Genomic DNA, 16,007 nt, shown 5'->3' with positions numbered 1-16,007 from the left:
TCCATGGATGTCTCCCTGGTGCCTGACAGCAGATTCCAAACAAGTGGCACTGGTGCAGCATCTCAGTAAACTTCTTTACCATCCAGTGGGCCATGGCTGTGCCCTCTTAATATTAAAAGTCTGACTCTCAGCCTAAGGGGGAGGGAGCTTTTTTAGGTTTGCCTTGCCTCAGCCCTACGGTTAGTGGCTGCTTCCTATATATGCTATTCTTGTATTCTTTAGAGTTCTTTTCATTGCTTAATAGCAAATAGTCCATAATTCCAATTTCTTATTACAGTAGTCTGTGATAGTTAATTTTATGTGTCAACTTGGCTGGGCCATGGAGCCCAGATATTTATCAAATGTTATTCTGGATGTTTCTGTGAAGGTGTTTTTTGGATAAGACTAACATTTACATTGGTGGACTTTGAGTAAAGCAGATTACCCTCCATAATGTATCCTATCAGTTGAAGGCCTTAATAGAGCAAGAAGGCATTCTGCCAGTCAAACCTCTTTGAACTCGAACTACAACTCTTTGCCTGGGTCTCCAGCCCACCAGCCTACCCTGCAGATTTTGGATTCACCAAGGCTCTACAATTGTGTGAGCCAATTCCTTAAAATAAATCTCTCTCTATATACATATACATACACACACACATCCTGTCGGTTCTGTTTCTCTGGAGAATTCTAACATAGTTCTATACATTAAACTACCCCTCTTCAAATTGCTGTGTGATTTCTGTTTCTTGATTTGGACCCTGACAAACACACCATTACTTTCCCCTGAACTCCGAATCCATATGTGCAACTGTCTATCAGCATCTTTACTTGGATGTCTATCAGGCATGCCAAACTTACTGCCAAAAGTAAGCTCTTGATGTTCCTCCTGTAAACTTGTTTCTCTTATGCTTTTTCCAATTTCTGCTAAAGACAACTCCATTTTCAGTGAGGCTTTCCCTGGTTAACCCATTTACAATTGCAGTCCATCTCTAAGCAGTCCCAACTATACTTTCAATCCTTCTTCTTTGCTTGTTGTTATTATCTAACTACTATATGTATTACCTATTTGTCATGTTTATTGTGTAACTCCTCCATTAGAATATAATTTCCATGATAGCAAGAATTTGATGTATGTGCATGTTTAAACTGCTCTATGTCCTTAACCTAAAGTAATGTTTAACATATAGTGGGTAATCAATGAATCTCTGCCTTTCATTTTTGCTACAGACTAAAAATCTAGTTATTTTTGAGTGTTTTGTTTAAATACTACCCTTTCCCAAGTTCATAAGTACATTCTACATTTTCTTCAAAAATTTTTGTTTTGCCTTTTACATTTAGGTTGTTAAGCCAAGAATTAATTGATCTTTCTGTATGGTGTGAGGTAGGGTTCTTTTTTTTTTTTTTTTACCCCTTTTAGATAACCAGTTGCCCAGCAGGCTATATTTCTACTACATAATGGTTTTATGTAGTTTTTTCTCTCATAATGGTTTTATCCCTCTACTTTCTGGAGTCACTTGCCCTGTGAACTGCTCGGTATTAAGGTTCTATAAAAATGAAGCAAAACAGAGTATCAACCCCACAGTTTTATTTGTAAAGAATGAAGCATGAAAAGTCATATTTAAATGTACTCCAAAACCTGAAAAACCCACATCAGTTTCTCTGATACATATGTTAAAGTGCTTGATATCACAATACTCTTTAAATTTTAAGTATGCTCAGATGAGAAAAAAAATCCAGTTCTGATGCATTTTGTTAACAATACAAAGAAAACAATATAATTTAAATGCAGAAATGCTCATTTAAAAAAAAGATACACAGGGTACATTTATACATGGTTCAAGTGTAACATAGAGAATTCTTTTTATAAGTTTAACACCCTCATTTGATTGACAACAGGAACTCTTACCATACCTCTCTACTTTTAATAAGATCTGTCTGGTGTTTGGAATAAAGGCTGGGCCACATGTGAATACATTTAGGTAATTGGGTCAAGCGTGATTCCCTCCCACATAACCCAAGGATACCCTGGATTCCTTCAAATGAGGAGACTGTTTTTGACGATTTTTTTTCACTCTGGTATTAACTGCTCAATGTGATAACCTTCTGGAGCCAATCTTTATTTTGTCCTTGAGAGGACAATCATGTCTAGTAAGATCTGATAGGATGAGGTTCTCCTTGGATTACTCTGATCTCACTCCATCGGTACCCTCTTCAAAAAGCTTGGAAATCAGTTTGATTCAAGAGATTTATAAATGTATTTTAACAGGAATAAGAGACCTAGTAGCTTAGTATTTGTTTCTGCCTCCTTTTACACTAAAAGGTAATGTAACAAATACTTATATAAGAAAAATGGACTTCAAATGACACGGATGACTTGGAAATAGGATTGATTCACTTTACAAAAGTAGAGATGATCTCAAGACTCCATTCTCAATCAGTGAAGGTGTGTTAATACTGAAATGTAAATAGCTACGGTTCAGATTGTCCTTTCGAATGGTGAAAAAGATAGACTAGTTTCTGTAAACCTCACAGAGAAAATACTCACAGTTCTCAAAATGAAAATCTACTGAAAAAATCATAATTCTTAGCAGAAAGAAGCTATTTCATCATTAAGAGTTACACTTCCAATGCGGTCAAATAAATATTTCCCTGGGGAATCTGAGGTCCTTGTCTGTTGCCTCATGTTTCAAAATATCTCAGAGGTGTCAACATTTACTACACATGAACTGTTATGTATAGCCTCTATCCCTCTTTTACTTACATTTACATACTACAGTGCTTTATTGCCAAAAAAAGGAAATATGAGCAATTCAGTATTTCCCCCGTATCATTCATATAGTGTGACAGAAGTTCATTAAAATGATTTCTTAAAAAACCATGTTAAAGTAAATACCATAGTGTTATAAAAGGTATAAAATGTGTGAAATATTTAAAATAAATTTTAGAGGGAAATCGTAAACTTTTGCAAGCTTTAGGTTCTTCTATCAAATTCTTGCCCCCAGTGGGAAAGAGGATGGATAAGGTTGGGAGGCCTTCCTTTTGTTCTCAGCAGCCCATTTTTCTCCACCGAGAACCCTACTTTATACTACTCCACACTGAGCCTCAGTCATTTTTAAGGCGCTGGTAAGCCCCCAGACAGGGCACAGCTTCAGGGTCTCACACATAATACCAATGTCGGTGTAATGCTACTATGTCACCAAGGTTGATATTAGGAGTTTCAGGACATTTGAAAAACACTTGGAAGATAAATGTTTCAAGAGATAATATTTTTGGCAAGTTAATTTTAAAACAATTTCTTCTTAACCTATTATTATGTGAAAATACTAATTATGATTCCAGGCATTACTTTTAATTTATTTTGAGAAAAAAAAAATGTCAATTACAAAATTGATTTTTATGTACTTTAACTTTGAAGTGTGATGACAAAGCAATATACTAGTTTAAAGTATTAACAGGAAAAAAAAATAAAGTGTTAACAGAGCAGAAAGTATACCTCTGAATGACCTTCAAAAGTCAGCTTAGAAGGCTATGTACATTTATTCTAAGGATTCTGCTACTGTCCCGCTCAAAATATTTTGATATTGGCTCAAAGACAGTTATAAGCCATGTAAGAACTAAGTCTTATTTCTTTAGAATTGTGTTTCTTATGTGACCCCAAACTTTGCTTAAGTATCCTTTTCATTCATCAACTTGTAACCTAAGGACTTTTTGTTGTTTCAAATTTTAAATTTCTTTTGAAAGGCCACCATTTCCCATCACTGGCAGTATTCAAAAGAATGGGCTGTAGGTCATTCAGGCAGCTCATAAGGAGGTTCCCCAGGTGTCTGGAGCACTGGCTTTATCACTGGCATACATATATGGACTCCCAAGGTGACCACTCTAAAGGGCCTAGCATTCTAGAGGATGTGTCAGTTCTGGTGTGACTCCTTCTTTTGAAATTGGTCATCTCACTACTGTAGTCAGACAATAGAAAGTGGGATGAAACTTTAGGTATAACTCTTTTGGGAGGTATTGATTTTTAAAGTATTGGTATTATTCACAGGTCCGAAATCCAATTTTGCTCCTAGTTTTTTTTTTTTTTTGGCTGCACTGTGAGGCTTGTGAGATCTTAGTTCCCTGACCAGGGATCAAACCCGGGCCCTTGGCAGTGAGAGTCCTAACCACTGGACCGCCAGAGAATTCCTGCTCCTACTTTTTAAAATAGGTGTAATTCTCTATAACTTAAGGACAATTTGTTAAAATGAATATTAATCCCTGTGCTACCTGTATAGGTGGATGAATAAACAACCAAGGGTAGAAAGACTATTAATATGAATGCCTTGGAGGCCAGTCTCATGCAGCCTGGTGTAATAAAAAACATGAATTCTAGACTCTGTGTTGTCACAGGTGTGCGGGTAAGTATTTAATCTCTCTGACCCTTAAGTGTTCCCATCTGTAAAATGAGAAGGCTAGACTAGATGACTCAATTCTAGCCTGCTAACCTAAGCCATCTCTCTGTTTGCCCAGAATGTGTCAGAAGCATGTCCTTTGGAAAAGGTAACAATGACAAAATCCGGGATTGGATCACGCTATGGTTTCTCATCACTGAAACAGTAAGTGCCTAGTGTGAAACAGGTTCTGGATGTCTCCCACAACAGACTTTCCATGTCCCTGGAACAGTCACACCACTGTGGACAAACTTCAGCTGTAGGCAAACAAATTTCTGGTCTACCCAGGTCACCCAGAACCATCTTCTTAAACCCTTTCCATGGGTTTCTAAATGCTGCCTTCCACTCTCCCTACCCTCCTCAAGTACTCAAGTCACGTATTAAAAGGGCGTGTGCCTTGGCTGAATACAGTGTTTGATAAAGGGAGTGAGGCACTTGTTTCATTAGTTTCTTCTTCCAGGAAAAAAGGTAAACAACGCTATTAGCTAAAGCCTGGACCCTCAGATTACACAAGGGTCCTGAGAGGCCATGGCTTTGCTTCTCAGCCACAACTGGGAACAAAATCTGGAGCTCTGCTGAGGCAATTTCCCTGCTAACAACATGCAAATGCCTAATTAGACTTAAAGGACTGACCGTAAGGTGAAGACTTAAGGTAACGAGCTAATACCAAATTTATTTAACTTCCTTAAAAAATACCAAACTGGAAAGTTACAATGTTTGGTCTCCTAAAATTGTTGCCTCTTGTTTCACTTCCATTTTGTCAGTACTGGCCTGTACCTTCTCTGGGCCAGTTGTTTTACATTTTCACCCCTGCTTACAAAAGAACTTAAAGCTTGCCCTGAAACACCCAGAAAGGGTTCATTCTTTCTCTCTTCTTCTGTTATTTGCATTATCATGGTCAACAAATACTTTCACAAAAACATTCCAAGCCACACAGGGCCCTCCTCCTTCTTAAACATTCTTTCCATTTCCTGAGGGGGGATGTGCACCGGGAGAGGGGAGGGGGGTGATTGGAACCAAACAAAGACCGTGTTTGTGTTTATCTTTAAGAGGTAAGGGACCACTGCAGGGTTGAGATGGCCAAATTAAAAGTACAGAATCTAATTGCTGTTTGCAGTTCTTAAGACCATGAGGCCAACACTCTGAAATTCACATCTCCCCAAAGTACCTCAAATAACAAGAATAAAAATGCCAAGAATGAAGTTAGTCTAGGCTAATCTTTCCAAAGTGTAAAGAAGTTATAATCCCACAAGTTAACACACTTCTCAGGGCTTTGTGTGTTCTCTTTCCAGTTTAGCCAAGCTCCTGGGGTACAGTATTTAAAATATTTGAATCATATCTTGTGCTGACGGAAAAAATTTTTCCAAAAGACTGGAAAAGTGGCTCAATTCAAACGTATGAAACCATGTGAAACTTAAAAGCTGTAAGTGAGGGCTACTATCCCCTACAGTAGGTAAAGCTGTTTACATTCACAATACAAAGGATCAGACACCAGGATGACTGGTTACAACGTAACAATGCATTCTGAGTTCCTTTGTGATACCGGGAGGAAAAAAAAAGCCCCACTGGGTTGCACTGTATTTCCATGTTTACTGGCTTCTTCCTGACTAGCACCACTCTTTCTCCTCCCCCCACCCCCCACCTCCCAATACTTTTAAACTACTTATTTTAAATCACAGGAATATTCAATCTAAGAAAAGTTATCTTATTAGAGTAATATAATTTCTCAAAGAAGAGAGCATATTTACACACATCTAACACATGAAAATACTCTATTTTATACTAAATTCCAGGTTCAAATGAACTACAATACAGCACTTTACCTTGTCTGTAGTGTCAGCATTGTTCAAATTGGGGGATACGGTGTGTTGCCCCCTGCAGTGACTCACTACCTCATCAGACAAGTCCAAATCAGTCCCCATCGTTGGGGAAGGTTCAGGAACAAGGGGTCTGGACTGAGAATTTCTAGCTAATTGGGTTACACATCCACTCCTTTGATGAGTGAGCCTTCTAAGACTATAGTGAAGTCCTGGATGGTCTGCAGAATGCGGATGAGGGAGTTGACGGTCATGCGATCTCGCAGGAGGGCACTCTCCTCATACATTCGGGTGATGGGAGGACACTCAGCTAACAGCGGAATCCACTGTGGGAGCAGGCGATCCCTACAGACCCAAACAGAAACAAGTCCTGAGCACTGCTGCCCTCGCTGGAGAACAAGGCACACACTGGAGCTTTTGACGACGGGAAGGTATGGGTGTGGGACTGGATGGGGAAAAATCTAGCCAAGCTCTGAGGTCACCAAAGACAAAACCAAAGTCAACTAGCTGGATAATGACTGGTTAAAAAGATAAGGTAATGAGACAGTGTAAGCTAGCGAGGAAACCCATCAGGTTCTAAAAGTGGGTCTGCACAAGTTGGCCATAAGGACTTAGATGTATTAAAGAAATTCTCTATTCTGATTCTACCACTTTAAAAAAAGGCAGAATGCCATTTTGTATTCTTTTTTTACAGGGGTGTTAATCAGACATCTGTGGCAAGGCATGCCAAAGTATATTGACCTTTTGTGAAGAAAGTTTCCATTTAATTGTAGGGACTAGCACTTTTTTAAAAAAAATTTACACAACACTACAAGGTAAGGAACAAAATCAAAGCAGAAAAACATGACGTAGATTTTATAAACCAAAAGAGGGGTTGTGCTGGTCTAATAAATCAGAACAGTAAAGAGATAAAAGGAGATAAGGATCATACTCCAAAGGAACTTTAAAAAACACAGCTGAAATTGGGCAGCTTTTATTAAGAAGAAATACAGAACTCAGCTCAGTAAACCAGTTGTTTCAGGAGGACAGAATCTCAATCTTCAGTGTTTCCTGATTAAACTGACATGAGCTATCTGTCACTAAGTAGCTAAGACATCCTCACTGAGCACCTCTCGCTAAGCCTTCATGACAAGGCAGCTAGGCCATCCTGCACCTCTTGCTGGGGCTTCTAGGGGTTTAGAAGAAAACAAACATTGCACAGATAAAAAAATCTTCTAAAGAGCTATGTGGTTCATTTCTTACAATTCTGAGAGCCGTTTTAAAATTAATGGAGTGTACAGCTCCTATGTGTCATTTAAAAAAAAAGAAAGGGGTAGGAAACTGTCTTAAGAAGACTTTCCATAGCAAGAATTACTTAGTAAGAATTCCACAATGTATTAAAATTAAAGCAACATGGTAGCATATACACACTATACAAGCTCTATACAGGAAATATATATGTGTGAATGTGCTGGTGTGTCTAATTATCTACCAATCTACCTATTACTTATCCACCCACCTCTGGTGCAGTACTGTGTAACGGTTCAGAGCTTTGGGCTCTGGAGTGTGACTAGGTGTAAATCTTGGCTTTGCCTCTTTCTAGCTGTGTGACCTTGGGAAAGTTTGTTAACTTACCCGTGCCTCTTCTACTTTATTTTCTCATCTGTACAGTGGGGATATCGCTTGCTACTTCATGCAGTGGTGGTGGTAAAGTGACAGGAGGGTTAAATAAGATAATGTACGTGAAGTACTGAACATACTGCCCAACACATAGCAAGCACCCAATAAACAGGAGTCTCATAAAATTTGGTACGAAAGAAACCCACGGGAGAGCTTTGGAAGGGGCATGATCTGGTATAATCTTTTCTAAATTCTTGCTCAGCATGTGACAAAGACAGGGAAAGTCAAGAACTGGCTTAATACCGTGTTCCAAGGCAAACTAAAATCTGGAATTTGCCGTCCTTCCCAATGTTCCTGGGTGCAGTATTAATAGCATTTACATAGTGGCAGAAGGTTTTGCAGGATGATTTCTGAATGAGGACATCATCTTCATTGTCTAGAATCTGGTCAGTTGTTTCAAAATAGGCAACTGCTCTCTCTGGAGAAGGAAGTCAGAGTCATATCACAATACACATAATATTTCAAATAAAAAAAGATGAATCACTTGGTTTATTCTGGAAATACTAACGACACTTTGCATTATAGCCAGCCTTAAAACCAAAACCATTACTTTATCCTGGTTTCACAATAAATTCTAGAGGCCCATGTTTCACGGTAGAACAATATGCTCCCAGGAGTCTATTTTCTAATCTAGACTGCATTCCAGACGGTTGGAAAGTTTACTCTCTTTAGAATACCTTCAAGAAATGGCAGTTGACAGCAAAGAAAAAAACCCCCATGAACTTGTCTGTTAAGACTGGAGCCTTCTAAGAGTAAGTAGCAAAGACACGGTAGCCATTGAGGTGGCGCCCTCTGTTCTAGTTATAGAATGGCTGGCTAAAACTGTGCAACAAAATCCTTGAAATGGAACTGCTTCAGTAAATCTGAGGAAGAGGGACTTCCCTGGTGGTGCAGTGGTTAAGAATCCGCCTGCCAATGCAGGGGACACGGGTTCAAGCCCTGGTCCGGGAAGATCCCACAGGCCATGGAGCAACTAAGCCCGTGCACCACAACTACTGGGCCTGCGCTCTAGAACCCGTGAGCCACAACTACTGAGCCCGCGTGCTACAACTACTGAAGCCCGTGCGCCTAGAGCCCGTGCTCCACAACAAAGAGAAGCCATGGCAATGAGAAGCCCGCGAACCGCAACGAAGAGTAGCCCCCGTGTGCCACAACTAGAGAAAGCCTGTGTGCAGCAACAAAGACCCAACACAGCCAAAAATAAATAAATTTATTTAAAAAAAAAATCTGAGGAAGAGTTATGTATATACATATCAGAAGCAGGAGCAGTAAGAGTCTATGCATTCCAAAAGAAAAAAAACCAGGGCTTCCCTGGTGGCCCAGTGGCTGAGAGTCTGCCTGCCGATGCAGGGGATGCAGGTTCGTGCCCCGGTCCGGGAGGATCCCGCATGCCACGGAGCGGCTGGGCCGTGGGCCGTGAGCCGGGGCCGTTGAGCCTGCTCGTCCGGAGCCTGTGCTCCACAACAGGAGAGGCCACAACAGTAAGAGGCCCACATACCGCAAAAAAAAAAAAAAGAAAAGAAAAAAAACCAACCCACTCTAGGGGGCCTAGCTCTGTCAACTTTCCTTTCTTTGTCGAAAAGTTATTGGATAAAATCAACTACTTCATCCAGGCCTTGTTTACAAACATGAAATGATTAATTTCCCTGTGAAAGAAACTGGGAATTGTAGAAGAAGCTGCATAGCAAAATAAAGAATACAAAGTTTAGCGAGCTAGAGCAGTACATTCCGGTAGAACCTTCCATGATGATGAAAATATTCTACATCTGCAAGGTCCAATTCTACAGCCACTAATAGGGCTGGTGTGACTGAGGGAGTGAATTTTAAACTTAATTTAAATTAAGCCAATTTAAATAGCCACATGTGACTACTGGTTACCATACTGGACAGCACAGAACTAGAGTGATCCTTTTAAAACATAGATTATATCATGTCACTCCTTAGCTCCAGGCGTTCCAAGGACTTCCCATACCATTCAGTATAAAGAACAAAGTGCTTCCAGAGGCCTAGAAGGCCCTTCACAACCGGCTCTGGCAGTAAACACCCTCTCCTCCAAATCCCAGCCCCTCTCCCTCACTCCGCTCCGGTCCCACTGACATGCCTGCTGCTCCATGCAAGGCCAAGCACAGCCCCACCCTGCTCTGCTGGGGTGCTTCTTTCAGCCTCCAGTGCCCTCTTCCCCGTATTCACAAGGCTCACTTCCTTGAAGTCTTTGCTTAATGTTACCTTGTCAACAAAGTCTATAAGCATCCCCATTAAAAGAGTGCCCCCACTCCATTTCCTTTCACCTTGCTCTATTTTTTTCCGGATCAACGATGACCTTCCAATATATCAGATGAATTGCATATCTGTTATGTTTTTGTGTATTGTTTGCCCCTACCAGATTATAAATTTGTCAACCATAGGAATTTCTGTGTTTTGTTTACTTTTATCTTTATGTATATCTTGAGCATCTAGAATACTGTTTAGAATATTGTGGACATTTATATATATTTGTTGACTGAATGAAAAGCACAGATACTGCTTATTTGATATTTACTTTTAAAAACATACACTCTTATCACTAACTTATTCACTCCAATCCCTGAGTTTGAGTTTTCTAAGAAACATTTTGATGACCTTATAACAACACACACCAGCTTTAATTTACCTATGAAGTCCCAGATGAAGACGTTCTTGTGAAAGATGCGAGCAGATTTGAAGCCATGGTGGAAAACTTGCTCAAGTGCTGCAACTAAGCCACTCTCTCCACACAGCAACACAGTGAGGCTTCCTCTCTGTGGAGCGCAACACACAGTGCCGGAGAATAAGCTCTTGCTCGATGTTTAGGAAAAATACTAGAGGAACAAGTGCTGAGAGTAGCAATGAAGCATTTTTTGCAGCTATTAGAAAGCTTACAAATTAAAATTAAAGCACCTTTTATTGCCTTATGTATCATGTATAAAGCAGCTTTAAAATCCTACCATATTAAGTTTTATAGCCCATCATACCTCTTTTTCAGGTTTGTGAAAATGTTTCACAATATTGTTCACAGCTTCTCCAATTCCTTCTTGGATCTGTCCAGCATTGGGTTCTAAAAAATAATCAATAATGGCTGAATTCTCATGCAAGGGAAATAAACCAAAGTACTACAGGACATCAACTGTGCCTGCCTGTGGTGGAAACACTTCACCAGAGTAGGCTGGCTTGTCAGGGTACCGTGAAACTTGCCTTGGCCAGTTTGGCCAAGGGAGAGGCATATTGGCACAATGGAGTAGAAACCAAGAGACCCCCAAGATTCAAATCCCAGCCTTACCACTTGCAATCCATAACCTTGGTCAAATTATCTAACTTCCTCTGAGTTTGAGTTTCTTCAATCTATAACAGGGAAAACACACACCTCTTGGGTCACAGGGAAAAGTGAATGAGATCTTATGTGTAAGTCATCTGGCATGGTGCCTGTCACAAAGTGCTACTAGTCCTCAGATCTAAGGAGAGAGGTGGGAAAGACCCACAGCATCATCCCTCAGGTACCCCTTATCCCACCTACCTCCGAGTCCTTAGTAGGCACAGACTAAGGCTTCTGGAGCTCTGAATGTCTAATTTGGATCGTGTGCTTTGCTGTTGTCTTAAAAGTAAAAGGGTATATGTTTAAAGATGCCAGGTACATGGGGACACCCTGCCTCGAAGCCCAGAACTGTTTCTTTCTGGCCACTTAGTCCATCTGGGCACTGCTTCATTCTCTCAGACAGTACTTGCTTATCTAGGCCCCCTTCCTGAGGGGGAGCTTGGTGGGTTTCTTGAATGGAATCTAAAGCACCTTTGCCTCCCAAACCCCAAGAATGATTAAAAAAAAAAAAAAAAAAAAGGAGAAAAAGACGGAAAAGGAAGAAAGGTGGTAAACAGGTTTCATCCATGGATAGAAGTAAGTAACAAGAGAAAAATTAAATAATTGGTCTTTTCTTGTAGTGATTAACTCTTAAATCAAACTCACATATCACACTATAAATGACATGCTATACAGTCTAGAATTTAAGAATCTTTAAATTCATACTGCTGGAGGATTTCTTGCATAAGACATTTTCCAGGTAAGACTCAAGTAAGTTTTCTCTATACCAATGCAAAAAAGTTGTTAAAATGGAAACCTCTTATAATTGAAGGACTGATACTGTGTCATCTCCAGCTCCTAGTAATCTTTTCACTTGTAACTTTCTCTTTTAAACATGAAGATCTACGTTGAAATCTTTTATTCATTTCGAATGAACCCTGTGCTGATCAGCATTACTTTGAAACCAATTTAAAATGTTTAGTTCTCTAAATATCACCTTGCACACACTGTGAAAAAAACACCACGGTACCCATCTCTGAGTTTTACATTATTTAAAATTTTCTGCTTAATGAGAAAGAAAATATGACTGGAAGCGGGGGATAAGGCCTCTCAAAACATTAATACCCCATAAAATTGGACTGATTCACAAGTTGTAATAATTTGGAAGGACTGAACTGAAATCCACTTTTTAATTTTAAATCAGCATAGCTGAGGTATTACATACAATAAATTCACCAATTTTAAGTGTGTAATTTGATGAGTTTTGACAGATGTATAGACATATAACCATCACCACAAACATAATATAGAAAATTTCCATCAACCCAAAAAGTTCCCCCATTCCCCTTTTCAGTCAATCCCCTTCCCCAGCTCATAACCCCTGTCAAATGCTGATCTGCTTTTCATCGTTATTATATTGGCTTTTCCAGAATTTAATACAAATGGAATCATATAGTGTCTGGTCCTTTGTGTCTGGTTTCTCTCACCTGGCATAATAGTTTTGATTCATCCGTGATGCTAGATATATCCACAGTATTGCTGAATAGTATCCCATTGACTAGATCTACCACTATCTGCTTCTCCACTCACCAGCTGGTGGACACTGGGGTTGCTTCCATTTTGGCTATTATGAATAAAGCTGCTAGCAGCATTTGAGTACAAGTCTTGGTGTAGATATATGTATTCATTTCTTTGGGGTATATATCTAGAGTGGGACTGCTGGGTCAAGTGTATGGTTAGTATGTGTATATCTTTAAAAGAAATTGCCAAATGGTTTTTCCTTTTGCATTCCCACTGACAATATATGAATATTCCACTGTTCTCTACCCTTATTTTAGCTCTTCTAGTGTGTGTGTAAGTTTACTTCTGAAGGCAGAGAAGAATTATGAATACAGGGAATCATTTGAGAAAGAATAATTTTACATTTTAGACTGTATCATTCTAATAGCTAATACATTACTATGTACTAAGAAATGGATATGGAATAATAATAGCTAAGGAAGCTGCTTTGTTAGCTAACTAAGGACCTCTTAGGTACCTCTTATTCTACTCATGGTTACTGTCTATAAACTGAAGTAAAACCACTTCACTGATAAACTTCTGTGATTTTTCACTAAATCATACTGCCTCTTTATTAGTTTTCTGTGGTTCTGGTACTAGGTTACCACAAATTTGGTAACGTAAAAAAGCAGAAATTTATTCTCCCACAATTCCAAAGGCAAAAGTCAGAAATCAGTATCACCAGGCAGAAGTCAAGGTGTGGACAGGGCTGCACTTCCTCTGGAGGCTCAGTGGAAGAAGCTGCTCCTTGCCTCTTCAAGCTCTGGTGGCTCTGGCATTCCTTGGCTTGTGGCCGCATCACTTCAATTTTTGCCTCCATCTTTCTATTGTCTTCTCCTCTGTGTGTGTCTAATTTCCTTTTGCTTCCCTCTTATAAGAATACATGTGATTGCATTTAGGGCCTACCTGGATAATCCAGGATAATCCCCCCATCTCAAGTTCCTTAACTTAATTATATTTGCCAAGACCCTTTTTCTAAATAAAGTAACATTTACAGATCCCAGGGATTAAAATCTGATACCCCTGGGAGACATTATTCAGCCTATTAAAGACCACATTAGTATAAATTAGAAGTTTATTGTACTATTCAAAATGGCATATGAACATAGTATCCTATCCACAGAATTCACTTTTTTATAGTATTTTGTTTTATCACTTCTACAGGAAGTTGGGGGTGGGGTAGGGAGAGGAATTTTTAGAATTCCTCTTAGAAAAAGGGGCTCTGGATAACTAGATGTAGGAGTACTGTAACATGTAACTGTCCTTATTCCTCCTTCAAGTTTCAGGCAAGATATTATTTATTCATACTTCCAAAGCTTAATTAAAACAGAAGCAGGCAGTTTTTGTTGGATTTTAGCATCTAAATTCTTCAGGGGCTTTTAACTATTTGTTAATGTCCTGCTTTATTTTTCCTCCTTTTTTCTCCCCCCATTCTTTTTTTTTTTTTTAATTATTTTATTTTATTGGCCTCGTTGGGTCTTTGTTGCTGCGTGTGGGCTTTCTCTACTTGTGGTGAGTGGGGGCTACTCTTCGCTGCACGCAGGCTTCTCATTGTGGTGGCTTCTCTTGTTGCAGAGCACGGGCTTCAGTAGTTGTGGTGCATGGGCTTCAGTAGTTGTGGCACGCGGGCTCAGTAGTTGTGGCTTGCAGGCTCTAGAGCGTAGGCTAGGTAGCTGTGGCGCACGGTCTTAGTTGCTCTGCGGCATGTGGGATCTTCCCTAGCCAGGGCTCAAACCCGTGTCCCCTGCATTGGCAGGTGGATTCTTAACCACTGCGCCACCAGGGAAGCCCTCTCTCCCCACTCTTAAAGCCTTTCTCTCAAATTAATTTTCCTCAGCTTTTTTCTTTTCAATCTCCTTACCGTAATTCATTAATTCAACAGTTTTCTATGAAATGGCTACATGATGCCTGCAACATGACACACTGGAAAATAAAAAAACTATTTACTGGTAGTTTTTCCTGTCAGTGAAGTGATGCTTAGTCTCCTGGCCATGGTGGGTGACTTCTGCTGGGGTGGAGTCCGACACTGCTTCACTAGATCCTCATCTGCTGCTGATGTCATCAATTCTCCAATGAGAATTCTCTCCAGGCTTCCATCATCAATGCCTTTCCCCAGCCACCGCCCGCATGGGAACCTGGTAGGACAGAAACAAACTTCAGAATCACCAATATCTTACTAGCTTTAATTAGAATTTTTAAATGGCACCATGGGTGAAGCCCATCATTTTAGTGCCTGTGGGTTGCTTTTTTCATTATGAAAAATTTCAAACACATAAAAAAGTAGAAAAGATAAGAGACACCCATATTCTTATGACTTAAACATAACATTTTGCCATATGCTTCATTTTTATTTTTTGTTAAAAGTATTTTAAAGTAAATTACAAACAATAGGACATTTTACTCCCAAGCACTTTAGTATGAGTCTCTGAAAACTAAAGATATTCTCTCTTATATAAAGAGAATAAATTGTTATCATCAAGTTAAAATAATTCTTTAATATTTTCTCATACCTCGTCTGTATTAAAATTCTGGGGTTAGTTTCAACAACAATATCTTCAAACTAGATGCTAATGTGGGAGTTAAGTTACAGGAGAAAAGAGGAGAATGTTCTCAAAGAAGAGTGCTGGCTTTGCCCAGGAGCATCTGAAACAGCCCTTTCCTCTTACTGACATTATTTTAAGCTTCTTTTTTGTTTCCTTTTTTTTTTATCAGACTTCCACCAATCATTTTCAACATTTGTGGACTAAGCATTAGCAGCAAACACAATCAGTTTCTTAAAAGTATTTTGGGGACAATTTTGTATTTGGAACAAAATAACACAATTTTGTTATGACATAAACAGAAACAAAACAACCCAAAAAACTAAACTAAAATTCAGAAGGCAGCGGGAAAGCTTTGGAATGAAAATAATTCTCAAACCTTTTCTTGTCTAAAGAGTCTTAAAAGAAGTGTGAGCTCCCAAGGACATTTACTTACCTGTATGTATGTCCTGTGATTTCATTTCTGACCATGACACAATCCACTAGCCATTTGGCTAACAGTCCTGAGTTATCGTGACCAATCTGAACAGTAGTCAGCTTCCCCAGGTTCTGGCACTGCAGGGACAGGACCACAGGTTACTCAGTACCTGATCCCTTCCTACTACCTCTCAGCTTTAGCAGTGGTGCCATGGTTCCATCCAATTTAACAACTGCGGAGGACCCACTCTGCATAATGCGTTCTGCTGTGCACTAGAGAAAAATATTCACACCTAATAGA

At 39.5% G+C, this 16,007-nt stretch overlaps 1 protein-coding gene across 2 annotated transcripts in view; it reads right to left on the bottom strand.

The window, feature by feature from the left end:
* Window positions 1–6,384: 6,384 nt before the first annotated feature.
* The window catches only part of DENND5B (DENN domain containing 5B), a 209,215-nt gene continuing 199,592 nt past the window's right edge, over window positions 6,385–16,007 (bottom strand). For both annotated transcript variants that reach the window (XM_065886567.1, XM_065886568.1), the window contains 6 exons: window positions 15,726–15,844; window positions 14,697–14,884; window positions 10,873–10,955; window positions 10,533–10,659; window positions 8,126–8,300; window positions 6,385–6,568 (listed from right to left, as the gene is read on the bottom strand). In XM_065886567.1, the coding sequence (XP_065742639.1) occupies window positions 6,385–6,568; window positions 8,126–8,300; window positions 10,533–10,659; window positions 10,873–10,955; window positions 14,697–14,884; window positions 15,726–15,844 (876 nt within the window). The remainder of the gene's footprint in view (window positions 6,569–8,125; window positions 8,301–10,532; window positions 10,660–10,872; window positions 10,956–14,696; window positions 14,885–15,725; window positions 15,845–16,007) is intronic.

The sequence above is a fragment of the Phocoena phocoena genome, chromosome 11, assembly GCF_963924675.1.
Source record: "Phocoena phocoena chromosome 11, mPhoPho1.1, whole genome shotgun sequence".
Taxonomy (NCBI): domain Eukaryota; kingdom Metazoa; phylum Chordata; class Mammalia; order Artiodactyla; family Phocoenidae; genus Phocoena; species Phocoena phocoena.
Note: the sequence above shows the minus strand (reverse complement) of the source record. Positions and strands in the feature narration are given on the sequence as shown.